This window comes from Rousettus aegyptiacus, unplaced genomic scaffold (genome assembly GCF_014176215.1).
Source record: "Rousettus aegyptiacus isolate mRouAeg1 unplaced genomic scaffold, mRouAeg1.p scaffold_m13_p_11, whole genome shotgun sequence".
Taxonomy (NCBI): domain Eukaryota; kingdom Metazoa; phylum Chordata; class Mammalia; order Chiroptera; family Pteropodidae; genus Rousettus; species Rousettus aegyptiacus.
In genome coordinates, this window is record NW_023416286.1 from 45,659,235 (window position 1) to 45,680,727 (window position 21,493).

Genomic DNA, 21,493 nt, shown 5'->3' on the forward strand with positions numbered 1-21,493 from the left:
GTGGTATACCTAGGTTTTTCTTCAGAGGTGATAAGGACTAAACTGTAACAGCGGGAAAAGGAAAAAGACTGAAAGAAAATACTTCCACTCCCCCACTCTCCTCAATTTTTATAATTCGTAGTGGCTGGGCATCCATGTTTGTTGTATAAGTATATTACATAGAATGTCTCTTTTGCCTCATAGTTATAATTGTTTAACTCTTAATTTCAGCTGATGAGTAAAGAATCTCCTGTCTCTGCTGGAAATGATGCCTATGTTGACCTTGATCGCCAGGTATCTAATTTTGCATTGTTTTTATCCATGCAAAGATTGAAAAGGACAAACTTTAGATAATGAAAAGGATGTTTCAGTTGAAATTGCTTATGGAACATATTGATATAATTCTTTACTTTTTACCTAAAATTTTAAGAACTTAGGCCACTTTACTCATGGATATTACACATTTGTGATTAAATTTGCAATTTGTAATTAAAGTATTATTACATAACCCACTTTAAAATAAATTCTTTATTGTAATTTGAGTTCTCTAGTCATCATTTTTCTTTTTCCATCAGTGATATCTTTCTGTATGCTACTTTTGACACAATAGACAAATTCCTGGAAAATGGCATGCATTTTCCATTGACATAAGTCATTTTATGATTTTTCTGATACAAAGGATATTTTACCTTTTGTTTCACATTATTCTTCAATTGAAGATGTCTCCTCTACCGTTCATCTTTGTGAGCAAGTGAACAATCTTAGCAGGTATTTAAATACACTAAGGAACTAGTACTATATTTTTAAAGGGACTGTGATATAGTCTCATGGTTTTAATGGAAATGTTCTTTTGTGATTTTAATTATTGCTTTTAGTAAAATACTATTAGTTACATTGTCAGCTTCTGTGTTCCAGCTATTCCGGGACATCTGTTCCAAAGCATGAACAGATATCTTTGTGTTCTTTGTCTTCTTTCAGTTCTTCCCCATGGTTTCTAAATGTTTTGTAGGAAAATCTTTGGACATGCTATAATTTTAACCCAAGTTGTTATTATCTTTCCCTTTGTGATGTTTGGTTTTAAAAAAGTTACCATGAATGCATTTTTTTTGTATCTATATTACACACAGGTTTGGTCACAAGAAATGAAAAGCCAATATAATTTTATTTTAATCCATATTTTTCTTTTTTAAAATTAAGTGATTAATCAGTTGATTAATTACAATTAATCACTTGTTCATAGTTAGAGTTTATATAGTAATGGGACACAACTTGGGAATATTTGGTTTGTGTTGAGAATGAGAATACAAAAATCTTCTGTTTTTAAATTATGATATATAAATTAACATAAAGGCTTAATATGACTAAAAAAACTTGTATTGAAAAATACTAGCCATGTATTTTAGCAATTGAAACTCCTGTACTCCAGCATATACATATTTTACTAAGATAAAATTTTCTGTTATTACACAGTCAACATTTACCAAGAAACAGGTATCTCAGATAGAAGACGTATAAGAAAACTTAATATGAGAAAAAGAACCAAATCCAAAGTACAGAAAAGATGAGATTTTGGAGTAAAAGATAATTCAGAGTTTGAAGTGCCTTCTTTTGACTTGCAGAAGGGTTCTTGATTCCTCCTTGACCCGCAGGAAGAAAAGGAGGAAAATGTTTAATTCTATATTGTACAAATGTAATTGTTGATTGTTGCCACTTCATCTTGAAATGTTTATTGTGTCTCTTTGTTTCTAACTAGTTGAAGAAAACTACAGAGGAACTAAATGAAGCTTTGTCAGCAAAGGAAGAAATTGCTCAAAGATGCCATGAATTGGATATGCAGGTAAGAGGTCTGTTCTATGTACCACCTGTTTGAAATGCACCACTGTAAATACCACCAAATGTACTGTGTACTGCCATCCAGTACAGTTTGACTTTAATACAGCACTAATTAAAAAGAAAAAAAGGAAAACAGATTTCTGTTTTAAAGATAGTAGACTGAGCAAATATATTAATTTCCTTTCCTTCAGTATAACCCCATTAAACTTACAATAAATGAATTAAACTATAAGAAAAGAAAAGAAAGAGGAGGGATAAAGACATAACAAATGAGTGATGCGGGATGGTGCGAGTGGGGACTTGGGGGCCCTATGCCTGCCAAGAGAGGGTCCTTGACTATGTGCAGGAAAGAATTCAAGCACAATCCAGACTAGAGACAAAAGGAAAGTTTATTAGAGAAAGAATAACTTTCCAGAGACAGAGACATGGTCTCCTTTCAGATTCGGAGAATGAGACCCCAATTGTTTGAAGAATTGTGTTTACATTTGTTTTTTTCCTTTGGGAGAGGGGGTGGTATAGGAATGCGGTGTTAAAGGCGTGGGGAAGTAGATGTTAGTAATCTCAGCAGGAATCTTCCTGTAGGTTCCGTGTCTAGCAGCACGTAGCAAGCTCTGGATACAACCAGCTTTAATATTTAATCAATTCATGTAGTTCTTATGGCTCTTTCCTGTATTAGGAGGGATATATCAGTGCTAGCACTCAGAAGGAATGGGCAAGATTTTGAAAAGTCCTGATATTTAGTGTTCATTTCATAGTATAAAAAATCTGACAGTGGCCAGTTTCAAGTTATTAATGGTTTACAAGTCAGCTCACAAGACTATTTAAGTCAGCTTAGTTACAGCTCACAACAGCACACCACCAGTCTAATCAGACTCTGAAAGCCAAAAGACGGTTGGAAAAGTGCTGAGTGACTAATAGGAGTACAGAATGTAGTGGCCAAGAACACCTGGGAGTGAGGGAAGAGCTGCTGTAGCAGAATCCCAGAGAGACCACAGGTACCATGGAAGGCTGAAGTAAGGCTAAAACTAGAGGTATCATGTAGACTAGTTAAGCCCCATCACCCGCCACCCACTGCATATAGACTGACTTATAGCCAGTTTTCCAATTAGAGGGTTCTTTTCTAAAGAAATTAAACAGAAGTATAGAGAGGTTAGACTATTAGTTTTGCAATGTGAGGTTCTTTTCATTTTGTCCTTTTATAAAATCCAGCTTCTTGTAGGTAAATCCCTCAAGTGAAGCCTATGAATGTATAACTTCCAGTTACCCCTTGATGTTAACTGATTCTTAAATGAAAGGGAAATCTGCATAACAAAAGATAAAAAGATTGAGATAAACAGGCAACTGACCTTAGAAGAAATGGAGAAATTTGGAGTAGTAGAAGAAATTTTCCTTTTTAATTTATTGAATACTTCCAGTAAAATTAGTGATATTCTATCTGTTAAATAAGGACAAGACGCTATTTTAAAAAAGAAAAATCAGAAGTTAAGAAACACTTAAGTAAGTTAAAAATAGAATTGTCAAAATAAAAAGTTCAATAGAATAAAGTTGAAATATTTCACAAATAAAGAAAATAAGAAATAAAATTGGGATTTACCTCAAAATCAAGGAGGCGAGGGGAGAGGATGGCAGTACAGATTAAACGTAATTAGTATGTTTTGATACTCCTTAGAGCTGGGTAATGGGTACACAGAGTTCATATATTTTATACTAGATGATTTGGATGCATGTAGGAGGAAATGGAATGGCACATTTATTGGGTTATGGAGCAAGTAATATTTAGTCATAATGTGCTATTAATTGCTTTTCAATTTTTAGAATTTAAGTATATACAAATGCTAAAGTTTTAAAAGTAAATAAAGTTGATTAATTTTACAAGCAGAATATAAATATTATCTTTGCTAATATAAAATTAAAGTTATTCACTGGGATTGGCAAACAGTAGCTTGCCATATGTTTTTGTAAATAAAATTCTATTTGTAGCACAGCTACACTCATTCAGCGATATATAGACTGTGGCTACTTTCATGCTGTAATGAAAGTTAAGTTCTCGCCACAGAGACCTATGGCCTCAAAGCCTAAGATATTCATTCTTTGATAATTTACAAAGATGTTTACCAATCCCTGTTACAGACAGACTGAAGAGTGAATGGCAGGGTTGCAGAGAGGTTATAAGAAGAAAAAGGGTAGCCTTATAACACACTTAGCTCTGCAGAAAACAGTAATAACAGTAAAAATAATTTGATCTCTAATGTAATAATTTAAACTTTATTGATTTTAAGCATTTAGAATTGTCCTACAGAGAAGTGTTGTTGTAAAAGTAAAGGTACAGATGATAAAGTCTGAGAATTAGAACAGGACAGGAGCGATGAGGAAAGAATAGGCCCACCGATGTTCTTGTCTTACCAAGAAGGGAGTCAAGAACCACTTCTGCAGAGCAGCAGGATTATAAGGCTGGCTCCTTCTTGTCATCCAATTTCAGCTCAAAATCACCTGATTCATTTGTCATAAAATATTTATTGGGCACTTAGATGTGCCAAGTACTAAATTAGGCCTCCTTGAGACGTCCTTCCATGGTCAGCCAGTCTAGAGTAATTATGTAGTCTGTCATGTTATTCTTATTTTAACTCTCTATATAGCACCTTTCACTCTAGTTTTTGCACGTATTTAATTTACTCTCTCAATATTTTTGTGTTTATGTATTTACTATGTTTTTTTTTTTTTTTTAATGTATGACTGTTCTACAGGAATAAGAACTTTCTCTGCTTTATTCATCACGGTATGCCTTGCACCTAGAAAACTGCAATAGTGCCTGGCATGTAGTAGGCACACAATGAATATGAGTGAGTGAATGAATGGTGGGTGATTGAATGAAGAGACAATGAATTGTTTAAAATTGCAGAGGTGACCAGGAAGGAAGTGAGAATAGTGATATAACTATATTTGTGGAAAGGAGGGATGGCATAAGTTGTTATTATTTAACATGTCAGAGTGAGAATCACTAGATAATTTCGAAGGTTGAGAAATCAAGGAATAGTGGTGTATAACATGTTACTTAAGAGATGTAAAGTAACAATTGAAAGCAATAAAATTAAGAACAGTTCAAAGTAGTTTCCTCTTGGAAGTGGAAAAACTCAACAAGAAACTAACTAGCTTTTCATTATAAGCCCTTTTGCTTTGTTTGATTTTTTTTTCTTTAATCAGGTTATGTATTATTTTTAATTAGTCTCCTTTTTCTATGTTTTTGAGAAAAGTTTCTGCCAAATATATTGATTAAAATATTTTAGCAACATTTGCTATTCTGATAAGTCTAGTATTAAAAATTTTCATTGCACATTTAGCCTTCATATAAATTGACCACATATAAGGTTATAAAACAATCAAAATTTCAAAGAATCTGCATCTTTAGATTACGCTCTGTGATCAAAGTAGAATTAAAGTCAGAAATTAGTAGCAAAGAAATGAGTTCTTAAAATTTTTCAAGCTTTATGTATTTAAAAAAAGAATGGAAGAGCAGAAATGAATGAAATAGACCGGTGGCATAGAATAGAGCCACAACTCTTCTGAGAAAAGACTCATGCTTTTATGGAAATCTCATAAATTACAGATCTGGTATTTCAGATTCATTTATTTTTTCAGTGGACATTTACTGAGCACCTAGTATGTACCATCCAGTGTTCTAATGCTGTAGATACAATGAAGATGGAGGAAACAGAAATAGATTAAATATCCCTGCCTCCAAGGTGCTTACATTCTAGTCAAGAAGACAGACAATTAAATAAGAATATATCCTGTTATACAGTCACAAGTATTCTAGAGATAAATAAAGCAGAGAAGACGGAATAGGGAGTAAAGGGTGGTAAGAATTATTAATTTTGAATTGGGTAGTCAATATAGGTATACTAGAGAAGTGACATGGTAGTGAAATCCTAAAGAGGTTAGAGGAGCAAGCCTCCCAGATTCCTGGGGAAGAGCATTAGAGGCTGAGCACAAGGTCATGAGGTGGGAGCGTGGCTGGTATTTTAAAGGAACAGCAGGAAGATGATGGCAGATGTAGAAGGGAGAGTGGAAAGAGGAAATCAGTCTGGAGAGGCCTTGAAAGCCTTTGTAAAGACTTTGACTTTAAGTAAAGGGAGACCATTGGAAAATTTTGAACAAAGTAATCCTGTGATCTGAATTTTGTTTTACTAGATTATTGTGGCTGCTGCGTGGAGAATAAACTAAAGGGGAGGGCCAAATCAGGGAGAATAATTAAGAGGTCATTGCAGTAATCCAGGCAAAAAATTATGTTGGCTTAGATCATTAGAATTTAGGGCTGGTAAGAATTGGCAAGATATGCTTGAAGGTAGAGCCAATGATATTTGCTGAGAGATTGGATGTGTGTATGATGGAAAGATATTAAGGCTTATGACTGAGCAACTGGAAGGATAGAGTTACTGTTTACTGAAATGGGAAAGACTGTGGAAGCACTAGGGGTAGGGAGTAATTAAGAGTTTCACTTGGACAATTTAAATTTGACATGTCTATTAGACATCCAAGTGGAAATTATATCCAGTTTAGGGTTCCAGGCTAGAAATAGAAATGTATGAATTGTCAGTGAATAGATGGTGTTTAACAGCCATGAAACTGGAAGCCATCATTGTATTTAGAAAAGAAAAACTGTCAGGTCCTTCAATGGCAGGTAAATTAAGAAGAATTGACTAAGGAGAAAGAGAAAGTAAGAACAGTGAATTGGTACAGAAACCAAGGGAGTAAGGCGACCTGGAAACCAAGTGAAAAAAATGCTTCAACAAGGAGGGTGACATGATGATCAGTTCTGTCACATGTTCTTGATAGATGGTAGTGACATGGAGGTCAGTAGTGATCCTGATGAGCAATTTTAGTGGAATGGTGGGTCAATAGCCCAACTAGAATGAGTTCAAAAGGAAATGGGGGATGGAGAGAAGTAGTAGAAATGGCAATTAACTTTTGCTTTTACAGCTTTACTGAGATATAGCTGACATACAATCAACTACTCATATTTAAATTATACAATTTTGATGCATGTTGACATATGTATGAACATGTAAAACCACCACAATCAATATAATGAGCCCATCACCCCCAGAAGTTTCCTCATGACTCTTTGTAATCCCTCTCCAGTCCCAAACTCTGCTTTCTGTCGCTATAAATTGGCTTATATCTTCTATAATTATATGTAAAAGAAATCATACAGCGTATACTGATTTTTTTTGGTTTGACTTCTTTCATTATTTTGAGAGTCATTCATGTTGTCAGTGTTAATAGTTAATTCTTTTTTATTGCCAAATAATATTCTGTTGTTGGATATCTCGAAATTTATCCATTTACTTGTTAATGAACATTTGTGTTGTTTCTAGTTTTTCTCTATTACCAATGAAGCTATTATAAACATTTTTTGTAAGTCTTTGTATGGACGTGTGCTTTTATTTCTCTTGAGTAAATAAATACCTAGGAGCCAGATGGCTGGGTTATGTGGTAGTTGCATGTTTAAATTTTTTGAAAATACAAAACTCTTTTCCACAGTTCTTAAACATTGTACATTCTTACCAGAAGTGTATGAGGCTTCCATCTGCACTTGTGGGTACAACTGGTCTTTTTAATTTTAGCCATTCTAGTGGAAGGGTATTGGTAATAACATAGTGGTTTTAATTTGCATTTCCTAATGATTAATCATATGTATCTTTTTGTGCTTAGTCGCCATCTATATATCTTCTTTATTGAGCTGTCTTTTCAGATATAAAATAAAGAACGAATTCTTGCTTACGTTTACATATTACTCTACCTGTTCCAAAATAATGGAAATGTCTTAAGTGGATGTTGATTGGACTTCTTTAAAAACAGGCTTTAATTTATAATGGTAATTCATAGATGATTATGCTAATACCAATGTAATTGGAAGAAATAACTGCTGTCTTTCTCTATTCTAACAGGTTGCAGCATTACAAGAAGAGAAAAGTAGTCTGTTGGCAGAGAATCAGGTATTAATGGAAAGACTTAATCAATCTGATTCTATAGAAGATCCTAACAGCCCAGCAGGAAGAAGGCATCTCCAGCTCCAAACTCAGTTAGAACAGCTCCAAGAAGAGACTTTCAGGTAAAAGACTACTCACTAAAATCTGATCTTTAAAAATTTGGTAACTGTCTTTTAAACTTAAGAATATAGTGTTAAGACTTCTGGGTAGATCAAGGAGACTGTGTAATAAACAACTTCCCCAAAATCATCCCACATGGCATGAAATAACTTCATGTCTAGGAAAAATTCTCTTGGCAGAGAATCATTAAAGCTACATCTTCAATATGACTTGAGGACAGACTGCCCAAGTGAACAATAACTGTGAGTGAAAAAAGAAAAACACCAACCCCACATCCCACACACCTGTCCCATCCCCAATCCTGCCGGGTGCTTTGAGGCAAGTAAAAGCAGACTGAGGGAAAAATTAGAGGAAGACAGAAGAACACTCATGAAGGGGCCTGTGGATGAGTTGGAGCAATCACAAAAAAAGATTAAATTCACTCAAAATCTGAAATTATTTTTAAAACAAAAAAGATGAGACCATAAACTGTAGGAAACAAATTTCAAAGTAAGTGCATCTTAAAGGGCTTGGTGCCAAGAAAAGATACTGGTACTGAATTTAAAGAAATTGGTGCTCTTCTCAGGTGCTCAGTTTAAAGAGACACAATACAAATGCCAGGTGCATGACTTCTCGAGACAGACTTATGTAAAGAGCAGGCTGACTTAAAGGGACAGTTTTCTAAACACATCTCTGGCAGAGGAAAAGGCCAAAAGAAAAAGGGCCGTTGGCAATTGGATGGTGAAAGGGAAAAGGAGAAATTTGGTGTCATGCAAGACAAAACAGAACCACAAAATTGAAGGGCTTAGCAGTATGATAAAAATATTTTGTTATGGTTTATTATAAAATATGTTATGACCTGTTTCTTACCTAGCCACAGATTTCTAGTGTTAAAATAGAGAAATTAAAATCAATTAGATTTTTACTTTATCAACTAGCATAGTATGGTAACATATCCTTGTTATTCTTCAGTGAAATGTTTCTGTTTTCTTTTTGCCTTAGCAGGAAAAAATTAAAAATTAGTCTTCTCAGAAACTTTAGAAACAGCCCATTCTCTGTGGTCTACATCAGTAAATCAAAGTGTGGTCTGAGAAACGCTGTAGGTTCACTGACCCCTCTCAGAGTCTTCAGGGCCCTCTCTTTTCCAACTGTGTATCTGTGGAAGGCTGAATTTCTTTCATATATTTTAGTTTAAAAACCACAATGAATTAATGTAGAAATAAATATGACAACCTGTCTTTTATTAAACCAGATTATTTAAATCACAAAAATGTAACATTGCCACTCTTCATTTTTTTTTAGAAAATATAGTTATTTTACACAAGCAATATTGTCTGTATTAACATAATGGCTTTATTAAATATCAAAAGTTCTTTCGAATCTAAGTAATTTTAACAGTGAAGGGATCCTGAGACCAAAAAATTTGAGAACGCTTCATCTGCATCGTGGCTTTCTAAGACAGAATCGGTAGATAGTAAAATCTAATCATTACTTTACCCTTTGTTTCTAAATTGTGGCTTTTAAAAAAATTAGAGTTGACATACAATATTGTATTAGTTTCAGGTGTACAACATAATGATTCAACATTTATATATCCCTTTTAAAGTGGTCACCACAATAAGACTAGTAACCCTCTGTTACTGTATATAGTTATTACAATATTATCGATTCTATTCACTATGCTTACATTACATCCCATGACTCATTTTATAACTGGAAATTTGTACTTCTTAATCTCGTTCCCCTTTTCCGCCTATCACCCCTCACCCCTGTGACAACCATTAGTTTGTTCTGTCTATGAATTTGTTCCTATTCCATTTTGTTTCTTTGTTTTGTATTTTACAATTTCACAAATATGTGAAGTAATATAGTATTTGTCTTTATTCAACTTATTTCACTTAACATAATATTCTCTAGGTCCATTCATGTCTCAAGTGGCAAGATTTTGTTCTTTTTTATGCCTAATATTCCATTGTGTATATGTGCCATATCTTCTTTATCCAGTCATCTATTAATTGGCACTTAGGTTATTTCCATATCTTGGTTATTGTTAAGTGCTGTAGTGAACATAGGGCTGCATATATCTTTTCAAATTATTGTTTTCATTTTCTTTCGATAAATACCCAGAAGCGGAATTGCTAGGCCGTAGGGTAGTTCTAGTTTTAATTTTTTGAGAAATTGCCATAATTTTTTCTAATTTGCAATCCCATCAACAGTGCACGAGGGTTCTCTTTACATTCTCACCAACACTTTTTTTTTTTTTTTTTTTGATAATAGCCATTCTGACGGATGTGAGGTGATATTTCATTGTGGTTTTGATTTGCATTTGCCTAATAATTAGTGATGCTGAGTATCTTTTTCATGTTATCTGTTAGCCATACAGATGTCTTTCATCTGTATGTCTTTAGAGAAATGTCTGTTCAGGTCTTCTGCCCACTTTTTAATTGGATTGTTTGGGGGTTTTTTTGATGTTGAGTTGTATTAATTCTTTGTATATTTTAGATATTAACCCCTTATTGGACATATCATTTGCAAAATATCTTCTCCCATTTATTAGGTTGCTTTTCATTTTGTGGATAGTTTCCTTCATTGTGCAAAAACTTTTCAGTTTGTGTAAACTAAACTATTTGTTTAGTTTTACTCGTGTTGCCTTTGCCAAGGGAGACATATCCAAAAAATATTGCTAAGACCAATGTAAAGAGTTTACTGCATGTTTTCTTCTGGGAGTTTTATGGTTTCAGACAGGTCTTACATTTAAGTCTTTAATCCCTCTTGAATTTATTTTTGTATATAGTGTGAGAAAGTTGTCTAGTTTCATTTTTTTGTGTCTATCTGTTTTCCCAACAATATTTGTTAAAGAGACTGTCTTTTCCCCATTGTATGTTCTTGCCTTCTTTGTCATAGATTAATTTACCATGTAAGCATCGGTTTATGTCTTGCTCTCTTGTCTGTCTATCTGTTTTTTTGCCAGTACCATTCTGCTTTGATTACTATTGCTTTGTAGTATAGTTTGAAATCAGGGAGATATCACCAACTTTGTTTTTGTTGTGTTGCTCTCAAGATTTTTTTGCTATTCAGAGTCTTTTATATAAGTTTATATGTTCTATTGTTTGTTCTCGTTCTGTGAAAAATACCATTGGCATTTTAATAGAAATTGCACTGAATCTGTAGATTGCTTTGGGTAGTATGGACATTTAACAATATTAATTCATCTGGTCTATGAGCACTGTTCATCCTTCCCTTTATTTGGATCTTCAATTTCTTTAATTCACATTTTGTAGTTTTCGCAGTATAGGTTTTTTACAACCTGGGTTAAATTTATTCTTACGTGATTTTTTTTTTTTTTTGCAGTTGTAAATAGGATTGTTTTCTTTATTTCTCTTTCTGATAGCTTGTTATTGGTGCATAGAAATGCAACAGATTTCTGAATATTAATTTTACTGAATTCATTTATTAGTTCTAATTGTTTTTTAGAGAGCTTTCCTTTCTATTTAATTTTTAGTATAATTTGTGAAGGATAGATATTGATTATTCTTTGAATACTGTTAGAATTCACTTGTGACTCTGTCTGGTCCTGAACTTTTGTTTACTGGGAGCTTTTTGATTAGTGATTGAATTTTGTTTCCACTAATTGGTCTGTTCAAATTTTGTGCTTCTTACTGATTCAGTCTTGGAAGATTATCTGTTTTTAAGAATTTATTCATTTCTTCTGTGTTGTCAAATTCGTTGGCATATATTTGTTCATAGTGTTCTCTTATAATCCTTTGTATTCCTGTGGTAATGGTTGTCACTTAGCTTTAATTTCTGATTTTATTTATTTGGGCCTTCTCTTTCTTGATAAGTCTAGCTAAAGGTTTACCTATTTTGTTTATCTTTTCAAAGAACCAGTTCTTAGTTTCTATAGTTGTTTTTTTTTTTAAGTCTTTTTTATTTATTTCTGCTCAGATCTTTATTAATGCCTTCTGCTCACTTTGAGCTTAGTTTTTTTTTTTTTCCCCCTAGTTTCTTTAGAAGTAAGATTAGATTGTTTATTTTAGATTTTACTTATTTCTTGAGGTAGGCCTGTGTCACTATGAATTTTTCTCTTGGAAGTGCTTTTGCTATGTCCTAGAGATTTTGGATTGTTGTGTTTCATTTTCATTTTTCTCAAGATATTTTTTTTATTTCCTCCTTGATTTGTTCATTAATCCACTGAATATTTAGTAGCATGTTAGTTAGCTTCTACTGTATCTATTATAGTTTTTTGGTGTCTTTTTTTTTTTTTAGTTTTCTTCTTGTAATTGAGTTTTAGTTTCATATCATTATAATCAAGGAAGATGCTTGATATGATTTCAGTCTTGTTAAATTTACTGAGACGTGTTTTCGTGGCTTAACATGTGGTCTGTCCTGGAAGATGTTCCATGTGCACTTGAAAAGAATTGTATCCTGCTGTTTTAGGGTGGACTATTCTCTTAATATCTGGTCTAATGTGTTATTTAAGGCCACTGTTTCCTTATTGATTTTCTGTCTGGGTGATCTATCCATTAAGATAAGTGGGGTGTTAAAGTCCCCTACTGGTATTGTAGTACTGTCAGTTTCTCCCTTTTCTCCATTAATAATTGTTTTATGTATTTAGGTGCTCCTTCATTGGGTGAGTAGATGTTTAGAAGTGTTTTATCCTCTCATTAGATTGATCCCTTTACCATTATGTAATGCCTTTCTTTGTCTGTTGTTACCGTCTTTGTTTTAAAATCTATTTTATCTGATGTAAGTATTGCTACCTTAGCTTTCTTTTTCCATTTACATGAAACATCTTTTTTCATCCCTTTACTATTGATCTATGTGTGTTTCAATCTGAAGTGAGTCCATTATAGGCAGAATATCCATGGGTCTTGTTTTTTTAAAAATCTCTTTAGCCACCCTATGTCTTTTGATTGAAGCATTTAGTCCAGTGGTCCCCAACGTTTTTGGCACCAGAGACTGGTGCTCCTATGAGAACCTGCTGCCTGATGATCCAAGGTGGAGCTGAAGCGGTGATGCTAGCACTGGAAAGCAGCTGCAAATACAAATGAAGCTTCACTTGCTTGCCTGCCGCTCATCTCCTGATGTCGACCTGGTTTCAACAGGCCACACAGCCATACAGTGCATGGCCCGGGGGTTGAGGACCTTTGATTTAGTCCACTTATATTTAAAATAATTTTAGGTATTTATGGAAATGACTTATTGTCATTTTATTAAATATTTTCTGATTATTTTTGTAGTTCTGTATTTCATCTTTTGTTCTCTGTTCTTGTACATTGATGACTTTCTTTAGTGATTTATTTGGGTTCCTTTTCCTTTATTTTTTTTTGTATATCTATTATAGGTTTTGGTTTGTGGTTACCATAAGATTCATATGTAACAAGCTGTGTTTATAGTAATCCATTTTAAATTGATGGTTGCTTAAATTTGATTGCATTTTAAAAACATTATATTTTTTACTCACCTCTACCTACGTTTATGTTTTGGGCATCATATTTTATATCTTTATCTTTTGTGTGTTCCTTAATTTATTACTGTATTTACACATGCTCTTACTACTTTTATCTTTTAATATTCATACTGTCTTGATAACAGGTTGATCCACTACATTTACTAAATATTAGGCTTTATCAGTGAGATTTTTCCTTTCCTATGTGTTCTTATTTTTAGATTTGGCCTTTTCTTTTTAACTTAAAAAAGTCTTTAACATTTCTTATAATGCCAATTTAGTGGTGATGAACTCTTCAGCTTTTGCTGGTTTGGGAAATTATCTCTTCTTCAATTCTGAATGATAAACTTGCTGCATGAAGTATTCTTGGCTGTAGGTTTTTTCTCTTTTATCACATTGAATACATTGTGCCATTCCCTTCTGGCCTGAAAAATTTCTGTTGAAAAATCAGCTTATAGTCTCTTTGTGGATCTCATATATAACTAGCCGCTTTTCTCCTGCTGCTTTTAAGATTCTCTTTATCTTGAGCTTTTAGCATTTTAATTATGATGTATCTTGATATGGATCTCTGTGGGTTCATCTTGTTTTGGACTCTTGTTCTTGGACGCAGATATCTGTTTACCAAGTTGGCAGATATCTGTTTACCAAGTTGGGCAAGTTTTTAGCCATTATTTCTTCAAATAGGTGGTCTGTCTCTTTCTCTCTCTACTCCTTTTGGGGTCCCTGTGAGTTGACTATTGGTATGCTTGATGTTCTCCCAGAGGTCCCTTAAACTATCTTCATTTTTTTTTCTTTTTTCCTTTTGCTGTTCTGATTCGGTGATTTCCTCTACCTTTTCTTTCAGCTCCCTGACTCATTCTTTTCCATCGTCTAATCTGCTGATGATTCGCTCTAGTATATTTTTCATTTCAATTATTGTATTCAGTTCTGATTGTTATTTTTTGTATTTCCTATCTCTTTGTTGAAGTTCTCACTAAGTTCATCTGCTCTCCTGAGTTCATTGAGCATCCTTATAACCAGTGTTTTGAACTCTTTATATTGTAAATTGCTCGTCTCCAGTTCATTTAGTTCTTTTTCTGGGGTTTTATCCTCTTCTTTTGTTGGAACATATTTCTGTGTCTCCTCATTTTGGCTGTCTCTCTGTGTTTGTTTCTGTGAATTAGGCAAAACAGCAACCTTTCCAGGTCTCCAAGGAGTAGCCTTGTGCAGGAGCTTTCCCTTTGTAGAATGTGTGTGCTGGTTGTATTTGGCAGGCCAGCTGGACCCGAAATGGGCATAGGCTGGAGGGAGACCACACCAGGGCCATGTAGGCAGGCTGGCTGGAGCTGGAATGGGCTGTGAGGAGTTGCCACAGCTGCCCTGATGGGCCAGCAGTAGTTGTACCTGTAGCCAGCTGAGGTTGTTGGTAGTCCTGGGGTTGGGCTGCACTGGGGCCACCATGGTAGGCTGAGCGAAGTTATAGTTGTGGTGGGTTCGGGCCGTGGGAAGGTCCAGGGACAAGCCACACTGGGGTTTCCTTGGCAGGCCAGTTGGAGGGGGCTCAGACCAAGGGGAATCCTAGGGACATGCTGCATCACAGCATGCAGCTGTAGCGGAAGTGGTGTGATCTGCAAGAAATTTTAGGCATAAGCCACACCAGGCCAGCAGTCGTAGCCAGGGCAGGTTCCAGACGCGAGGTGTCATGGGGGCAAACCGCTGTAGGGATGCCTTGGCAGACCAGCTGGAAGCTAGAGCAGACTGTTGAGAGACCCAGGGGTAAATTGCACTGGGGCCCAGGACTGTAGTTGGAGTTTGGGGACAACCCAAGCAACTGTTGTGGGCCTGGGTTCTAGCACATATTCTGATAGCCTTGGCCGGCTGGCTAGAAAATCTGGATCACGTTCCTTCTAGTGAGATTAAGGTGTAAGGGGAGTGCAACAAATGGCTCTGCCTGGTACCTCCGACAACAGAAGAGAGTTCCCACAGCTCCCCTCCATTTGGCAGATGCTGTAGGGTTGGCGAATGCATTTCCTTTCCTTTTAGTCTAGGTGCCTGTTAAACCATTCTTTTTCTCCTGTGCCCCAGGACAAAAGAGTCAGTGATTCTTCCCTCCTGCAGGTCGGTGCGTTGGGAGTGGGGTTTCGTGTCTGAGTCTCTCCCACCCTTTTCTATGTAGCCTCTCTCTCTCACTTATTGTACGGAAGCTGTTCAGTTGTCCTCAGTTCTTCAGAGTGAGTTGCTCTGTCTGTAGGCATAAATTCAGTGTATTTATGGGAGGGGGCATGTGTTCATTGTCCTAAGTTGCCATCTTGGACAGAAGCCTCTAAATTGTTTAAAGTGCGATTTTGGGGAAGTGGTATTTAGAATTGTCTTACATTTTCATTATAAATGAAATAGTTCCAGAATACATATTGCAGTATTGTATTTTGAAGTCCTGAAACTAAGTCAAATGTTTTGTCAATACTGTATATATCTTAGTATTTTTTATTCTATGTAGTCACATATGATATGAGGATGAATATTAATCTATTTGACTTTTTCCTAGAGATTTAAAAAATCCTGGCATTGCCCCTTAATAGCTGTGGAGATTTGGGCATGCCTCCATTTTCTCCACTATGTTATTGTTTAATAGTATTATCTACCTTTTAGATTTTTAAATAAGTATTGAATGAGTTAAATATTAAATGAGTTAATATATGTAAAATACTGAGGATATTGCCTAGTACATAGATGCTATGTAAGATTTAGATGTCATTACTTTTCTAGAAAATGAAATAAGAAAAAAGAAATGAGGTAAAAATATTGGTAAGACAAAAAGTTTGTAGATAATATGTTTATCGACCTAGAGAATTAACTGCGAAAAGTTTTTAGAATCAATAAACGTTAAATGGGGAGGGGATGATTGTAAAATATTTGCATAGATTATAATTTTTTTCTAGTAATAACTAGGTAGTGTCCCGAGGAAAAACTTACATTTATAGGTATATAAGAACCTAAAAAATTTTTAAGTACCGTAGTCCCATGTTACCACTTTCCATGGTTTCAATTACCCGTGGTCAACTGCAATTGAAAATATTAGATGGAAAATTCCAGAAATAAGCAATTCATAACTTTTAAATTGCATACTGTTCTGAGTAGTGTGATGAAATCTCATGCTATCCTACCTAGGACATGAACCATCTCTTTGTTCAGTGTATCCGCCCTGTATACACTATCTACCAATTAGTCACTTAGTAGCTATCTAAGTCATCAGATCAGCTGTTGCAGTATGGCAGTACTTATGTTCAGGTGACATTTGCTTAATAATGACCTTAAATGCAACAGTAGTAATGCTGGCAATTCATATATGCCAAAGAAAAGCTGTAAAGTGCTTCCTTTATGTGAAAAAGTATGTATGTATAGGAAAAAACACAGTTTGGTACTGTCTGCAGTTTGGTACTATCCATACTTTTAGGCATCCATCGTTGGGGGGTAGTCTTGGAACAGATAAGTGGTGACTATTGTGATATTAGGGACTCATATGATGAAAACTTCTAAGTTATTAAAAATGTTTTAATTTATGGAGAGATAATATATTTTTATGTTTTTTACAACATTTTGTAAGAATGCTATTTTCTCTTAAATTGTTATGTAATTTGAACTTGATTCCCATTTGAATTTTATGTTCATCTAGAAATGTTAAAAAGCAAGAGATTCCTATAACATTTTGAGAACAAAGTATAGTTAGGGAGTACTTTGCCATATCTAGTGTTGAAATATGTTATAAACCTATGCTAATGAAAATAGCTTGGTACCGATGAAGCAAATTACAGACAAAGCAGTGACACAAATGAAGATCCAGAAACTTATCCCAGTGTATACAAAAATGTGTAGTATGATAAAGGTAGCATTTTTCCAATCAATAGAGAAAGGTTAAATTATTTGTTAAGTGGTTTGGGGACTGTTGGTAGATATACCAAAATGAATTCCAGGGAATTTGAGAACTTTAATGTTAAAAATGGAACCTTATAAATACTAAAAAAATATAGGATTAAAAGAAAAAACCTTTCTAATCCTATACTAAAAGTGAAAACTATATAGTATAAGATTCATCAATTGAGTTACATAAAACTAGGAATTTTTGTACATTAAATATTTACATAAATAATATTAAAGGTAAATAATCAATGATAAATGTGAAATGAGAGACAAAGAATCTTTTAAATCTAAAGAAAGGATTTATGTTAAGCAAAACAAATAAGAAGTAGGAACAATATTATCCATTATTTTGGGTGAAAAAGACCTATGAATAGAAATCAGATATACTCCAAAAATGTTAATAGTAGTTATTTATTTAGATTACTACACGATTTTTACCTTTTTTGCATTTCTATATTTTGTAAATTTTCAACAAGGAATATAAATTTTATACTTAAAAATAAGATTTTAAGTAAAGTGTTTCTGCTGTATTTTGAAATATATTATTTGATGTCTAACTTTCTGAAAAGAGGAATGGTAATTAGTTGTTATCTTTCCACAAGCCTTGAAACATTGGAATCCATATTTAGGATAGTTAAAACTTAGAATTATAGTTCATGGTCACAAAAGTAGGAGACAGATTCAAGAATTCATTCTCATGTTTTTTTATTTCCTTTTATTGTTCTAAGGAGAATTATTAGACAGTAAATAGTACTTTCTTGGTTTATTTTGTTTTGGTTACAGACTAGAAGCAGCCAAAGATGATTATCGCATACGCTGTGAAGAGTTAGAAAAGGAAATCTCTGAACTTCGGCAACAGAATGATGAACTAACTACTTTGGCAGATGACGCTCAGTCTCTAAAAGATGAAATAGATGTTCTTAGGTAAACAATCTTACCATCTCTGTAGAATCTCAGACCTGCCATCACCCAGAACAGTTCTACAACTGGTGTTATAAACTCTAGGTTTTCTGAGCATAGCAGGGTGTTTAAGAGCCAGATCACCTGGGTTTAGAGCTCAGTGCCACCATCTGTTTAACTTCCATGTAACCATTTTTTCATCCGTAAAATGGAAATAATACACATACCTCTACCTCAGATTTACATGTAGGATTAAGTGAGTTTATATCTGTGAACACTTGGAACAGTATCTGGCAAATTAGCGCTATGTAAATGTTTGTCAAATGGAAATTAATCTCTGCGCATCACTTCATGCTTATATAGCTCTGGAGCTTTTCTTATTACTATTCCTTTTCTTTAATTTTGAGTCCTCCAGTCACTTGGTCTTTTAATCAGCTACTGTCACATCCCACAAGGTTTCTTTCATTTTCTTGCTAAACCTTTATATCTTCACATCAGCTATTCTTATACTAGGCACCTCACCTCACTCCCTACCACCTCATTTTTCTACCTTTTTACTTCTTGTATAATCTATCCTCTGTTGGATCATTTCAGCCATCTGTATCTTACATTTTTGCTCTTTGAGTACGGGGAACAAATAGAAAAAATCACAGAGTGATATAGTTTTGTTCTACTACAAATTAATGATCTTTACTTTTCACCGGGTTCTTATCACTGGTCCACCATTCTGCTGCTCATCAGAAGATAGCTCTGTCTCCCTTTTCTCTCATTGCTATTACATAGTTTCATAACTCTTCTCACCTGCATGACCATTCCACCTTATCTCTCTCATCCCTTAGTCTCAGTAGATGACAGTGTCACCTGCATAGAAGAAAGAGGCCATGACCTCTGGAACTCTTTATGTCCTCTAACTCCTTCACCTCCTAACTCCCCTGCATTCCCACTAATCTTTTCTTTTTTGCTTCTAGAGTGTAGACTCGTTATCCTAACTCCTGTCCAGTGCTAATTTCTTCTTCAGTGCTCTAGGTCCAACACTTCTTGACTACACAGAGACTGTGTTACATCAGTTATCATTTCTCTTTGCATTTGAATTGACCTCCTTGACATATATTTATGTTTAGGTCTCTCATCTTAGAAAAAGAGAGAGACTTGTTACTTCCTCCTTCCCTCTAGACCAAATTTAGATTATACATGGTAAAATTTATGTTCTCTCCTTAAGTCCCTAAAATGTCCCTGTCCTTACTGTTCCATTGAAACAGTTTTTCCTGTGGGCACTAATAACATTCTAATTGTCAAATTATTTGGACACCACACAATTTATTTTGCTTTTGTACTACATATGACTCTGCTGGCTACACCCCTCCCCTACTTGCTCTCTTTAAACTGTAGAACATTCTCCATTACAATTTTTGCTGTAATTTGGTCATGTTTTTTAACCTAAGCAAAAAATTAACCTGGAATCACCTTTGGTCTTATAATTTCATTAGAATGTGTTATTTCTTAGAACTCCTTCTTGCTTTAGTACTAAAACAACTTTATAATTATGAATGTATTTCTAATTTCCCATCTCATTCTAGACATTCTTCTGATAAAGTGTCTAAACTAGAAGGCCAAGTGGAATCATATAAAAAGAAGCTAGAAGATCTTGGTGATTTGAGGCGGCAGGTTAAACTCTTAGAAGAGAAGAATACTATGTATATGCAGAACACTGTCAGTCTAGAGGAAGAGTTAAGAAAAGCCAATGCAGCTCGCAGTCAACTTGAGACATATAAGAGACAGGTAAAAGAATAGTAACAAAGTTTCCTACTGATGTTTTAAAGCAGGTTCTCCGTTATAACACCTTGGCTTATCAAAATCCACTGACTTTTGTTTTCATTGTATTCCGATTTTTACCTATGAAACTTCATTCTTATCCATCACTCATTGTTCTTTATAGCAGATCCTTTCATTTCTTTTTATTTTTGTATTCATTATGCAATACTTAAATAAATAAAAAGTAAAAGAATAATACAGTAGTATCCATGCTTAATAAAGAAAACATATTCTTTCCCTCCATATTATAGTAACCATTATGTTGTATTGTGGTTTTCATATCAATACATCTCTATTCTTTTGCTATATATAGGTATGTGTTATTCATATATGTATATATGAAATTTATAACATTTTGATGTTTTAAAGCTGTATAAATGATAAAGCGAAAGGACTTTACTGCCATTTACTTTTGTTTGGTAGTATATTTGTGAAATTTGTTTATTTGATAGGTATAGCTTTATTTTATTAATTTATGTTGCTGTGTGTCTATCCTGTTGAGTACCTATACTACAATTTGTCCACTTTCCTGTTGAAGGATGGATAAGATGTTTCAACTTTTTTTATATTAAAAGATATAGCACTATGAATAGTATTAAACATTACCTCTTTCAGATGTGTGTGAAAGTTTTACAACTATATAGAATTTCTTCATTAGAGTATGTTCATTTAATTGGTTATTGACTAGTTATTCTGTAAAGTAATTGTATTACCAACAAGATGTTTGCGTGAATTTCTGTTGCTCCACATCATCACCAACATACAGCACTTTCAAATTTGAAATTTTGCCAACTGGATGGGTATGAAAAGGTGTCTTCTTATGATTACATTTTGCATTATCCTAATTACAGTATATACTGATCACATTTCTCTTGTAAATTGCCAATTTTTATCTTCCTTTAAAAATTGGCTTATTTTTATTAATTTCTGAAAGTTATATGTTCTCGATATTAATCTTTTGTCATGTACACATATTGCATTTATTTCCTACCAGTCTGTGACCTGTCCTTTTACTTTTTTTGAGATCGATAATTTTAATGTAATGAACTTTAAATATCTTTTTCTTTGATTTGTGCTTATGTCTTATTTAAGAAATCATTTCTTGCATAAGGATGTTAGACTAATCTTCATTTTCTTAACAAAGATTTAAAGTTTGTTTCGCACATTTTGGTCTTTGATTTTTGTGTAGGGTGCAAGGACAACCGGTCAGCCTAACGTCATTTATTTAATAGTGTCTTCCACAATGGCCAGCAATTCTTCCTTATATATCAGAAGCTTCCATGTTACATTTGGGTTTGTTTCTGGGCACTCTCTTTTTCACTGGTCTGTTTGTCTGTTCTTACACCAGTACCCCACTGTCTTTCTATTCATAGATTTTTAGTCATGCAGACACTTGAACCTTGTTCTTTTTCAAAATTGTCTGTTCTTGAATCTTTTCTTTCTCTTCATACTCCAAACCTTTGAAAACTGGAATTAGATTGAATCTGTTGACTAATTTGAGGGTAATTGAACTCTTTTTGACATTAATATTCCT

General features: G+C 34.1%; 1 protein-coding gene across 3 annotated transcripts in view; it reads left to right on the forward strand.

The window, feature by feature from the left end:
- Positions 1 to 21,493, forward strand: part of HOOK3 (hook microtubule tethering protein 3) — an 80,451-nt gene that overhangs the window by 24,396 nt on the left and 34,562 nt on the right. For all 3 annotated transcript variants that reach the window (XM_036228755.1, XM_036228754.1, XM_036228756.1), the window contains 5 exons: positions 211 to 273; positions 1,733 to 1,816; positions 7,761 to 7,924; positions 18,031 to 18,171; positions 19,725 to 19,926. In XM_036228755.1, coding sequence (XP_036084648.1) covers positions 211 to 273; positions 1,733 to 1,816; positions 7,761 to 7,924; positions 18,031 to 18,171; positions 19,725 to 19,926 — 654 coding nt within the window. The remainder of the gene's footprint in view (positions 1 to 210; positions 274 to 1,732; positions 1,817 to 7,760; positions 7,925 to 18,030; positions 18,172 to 19,724; positions 19,927 to 21,493) is intronic.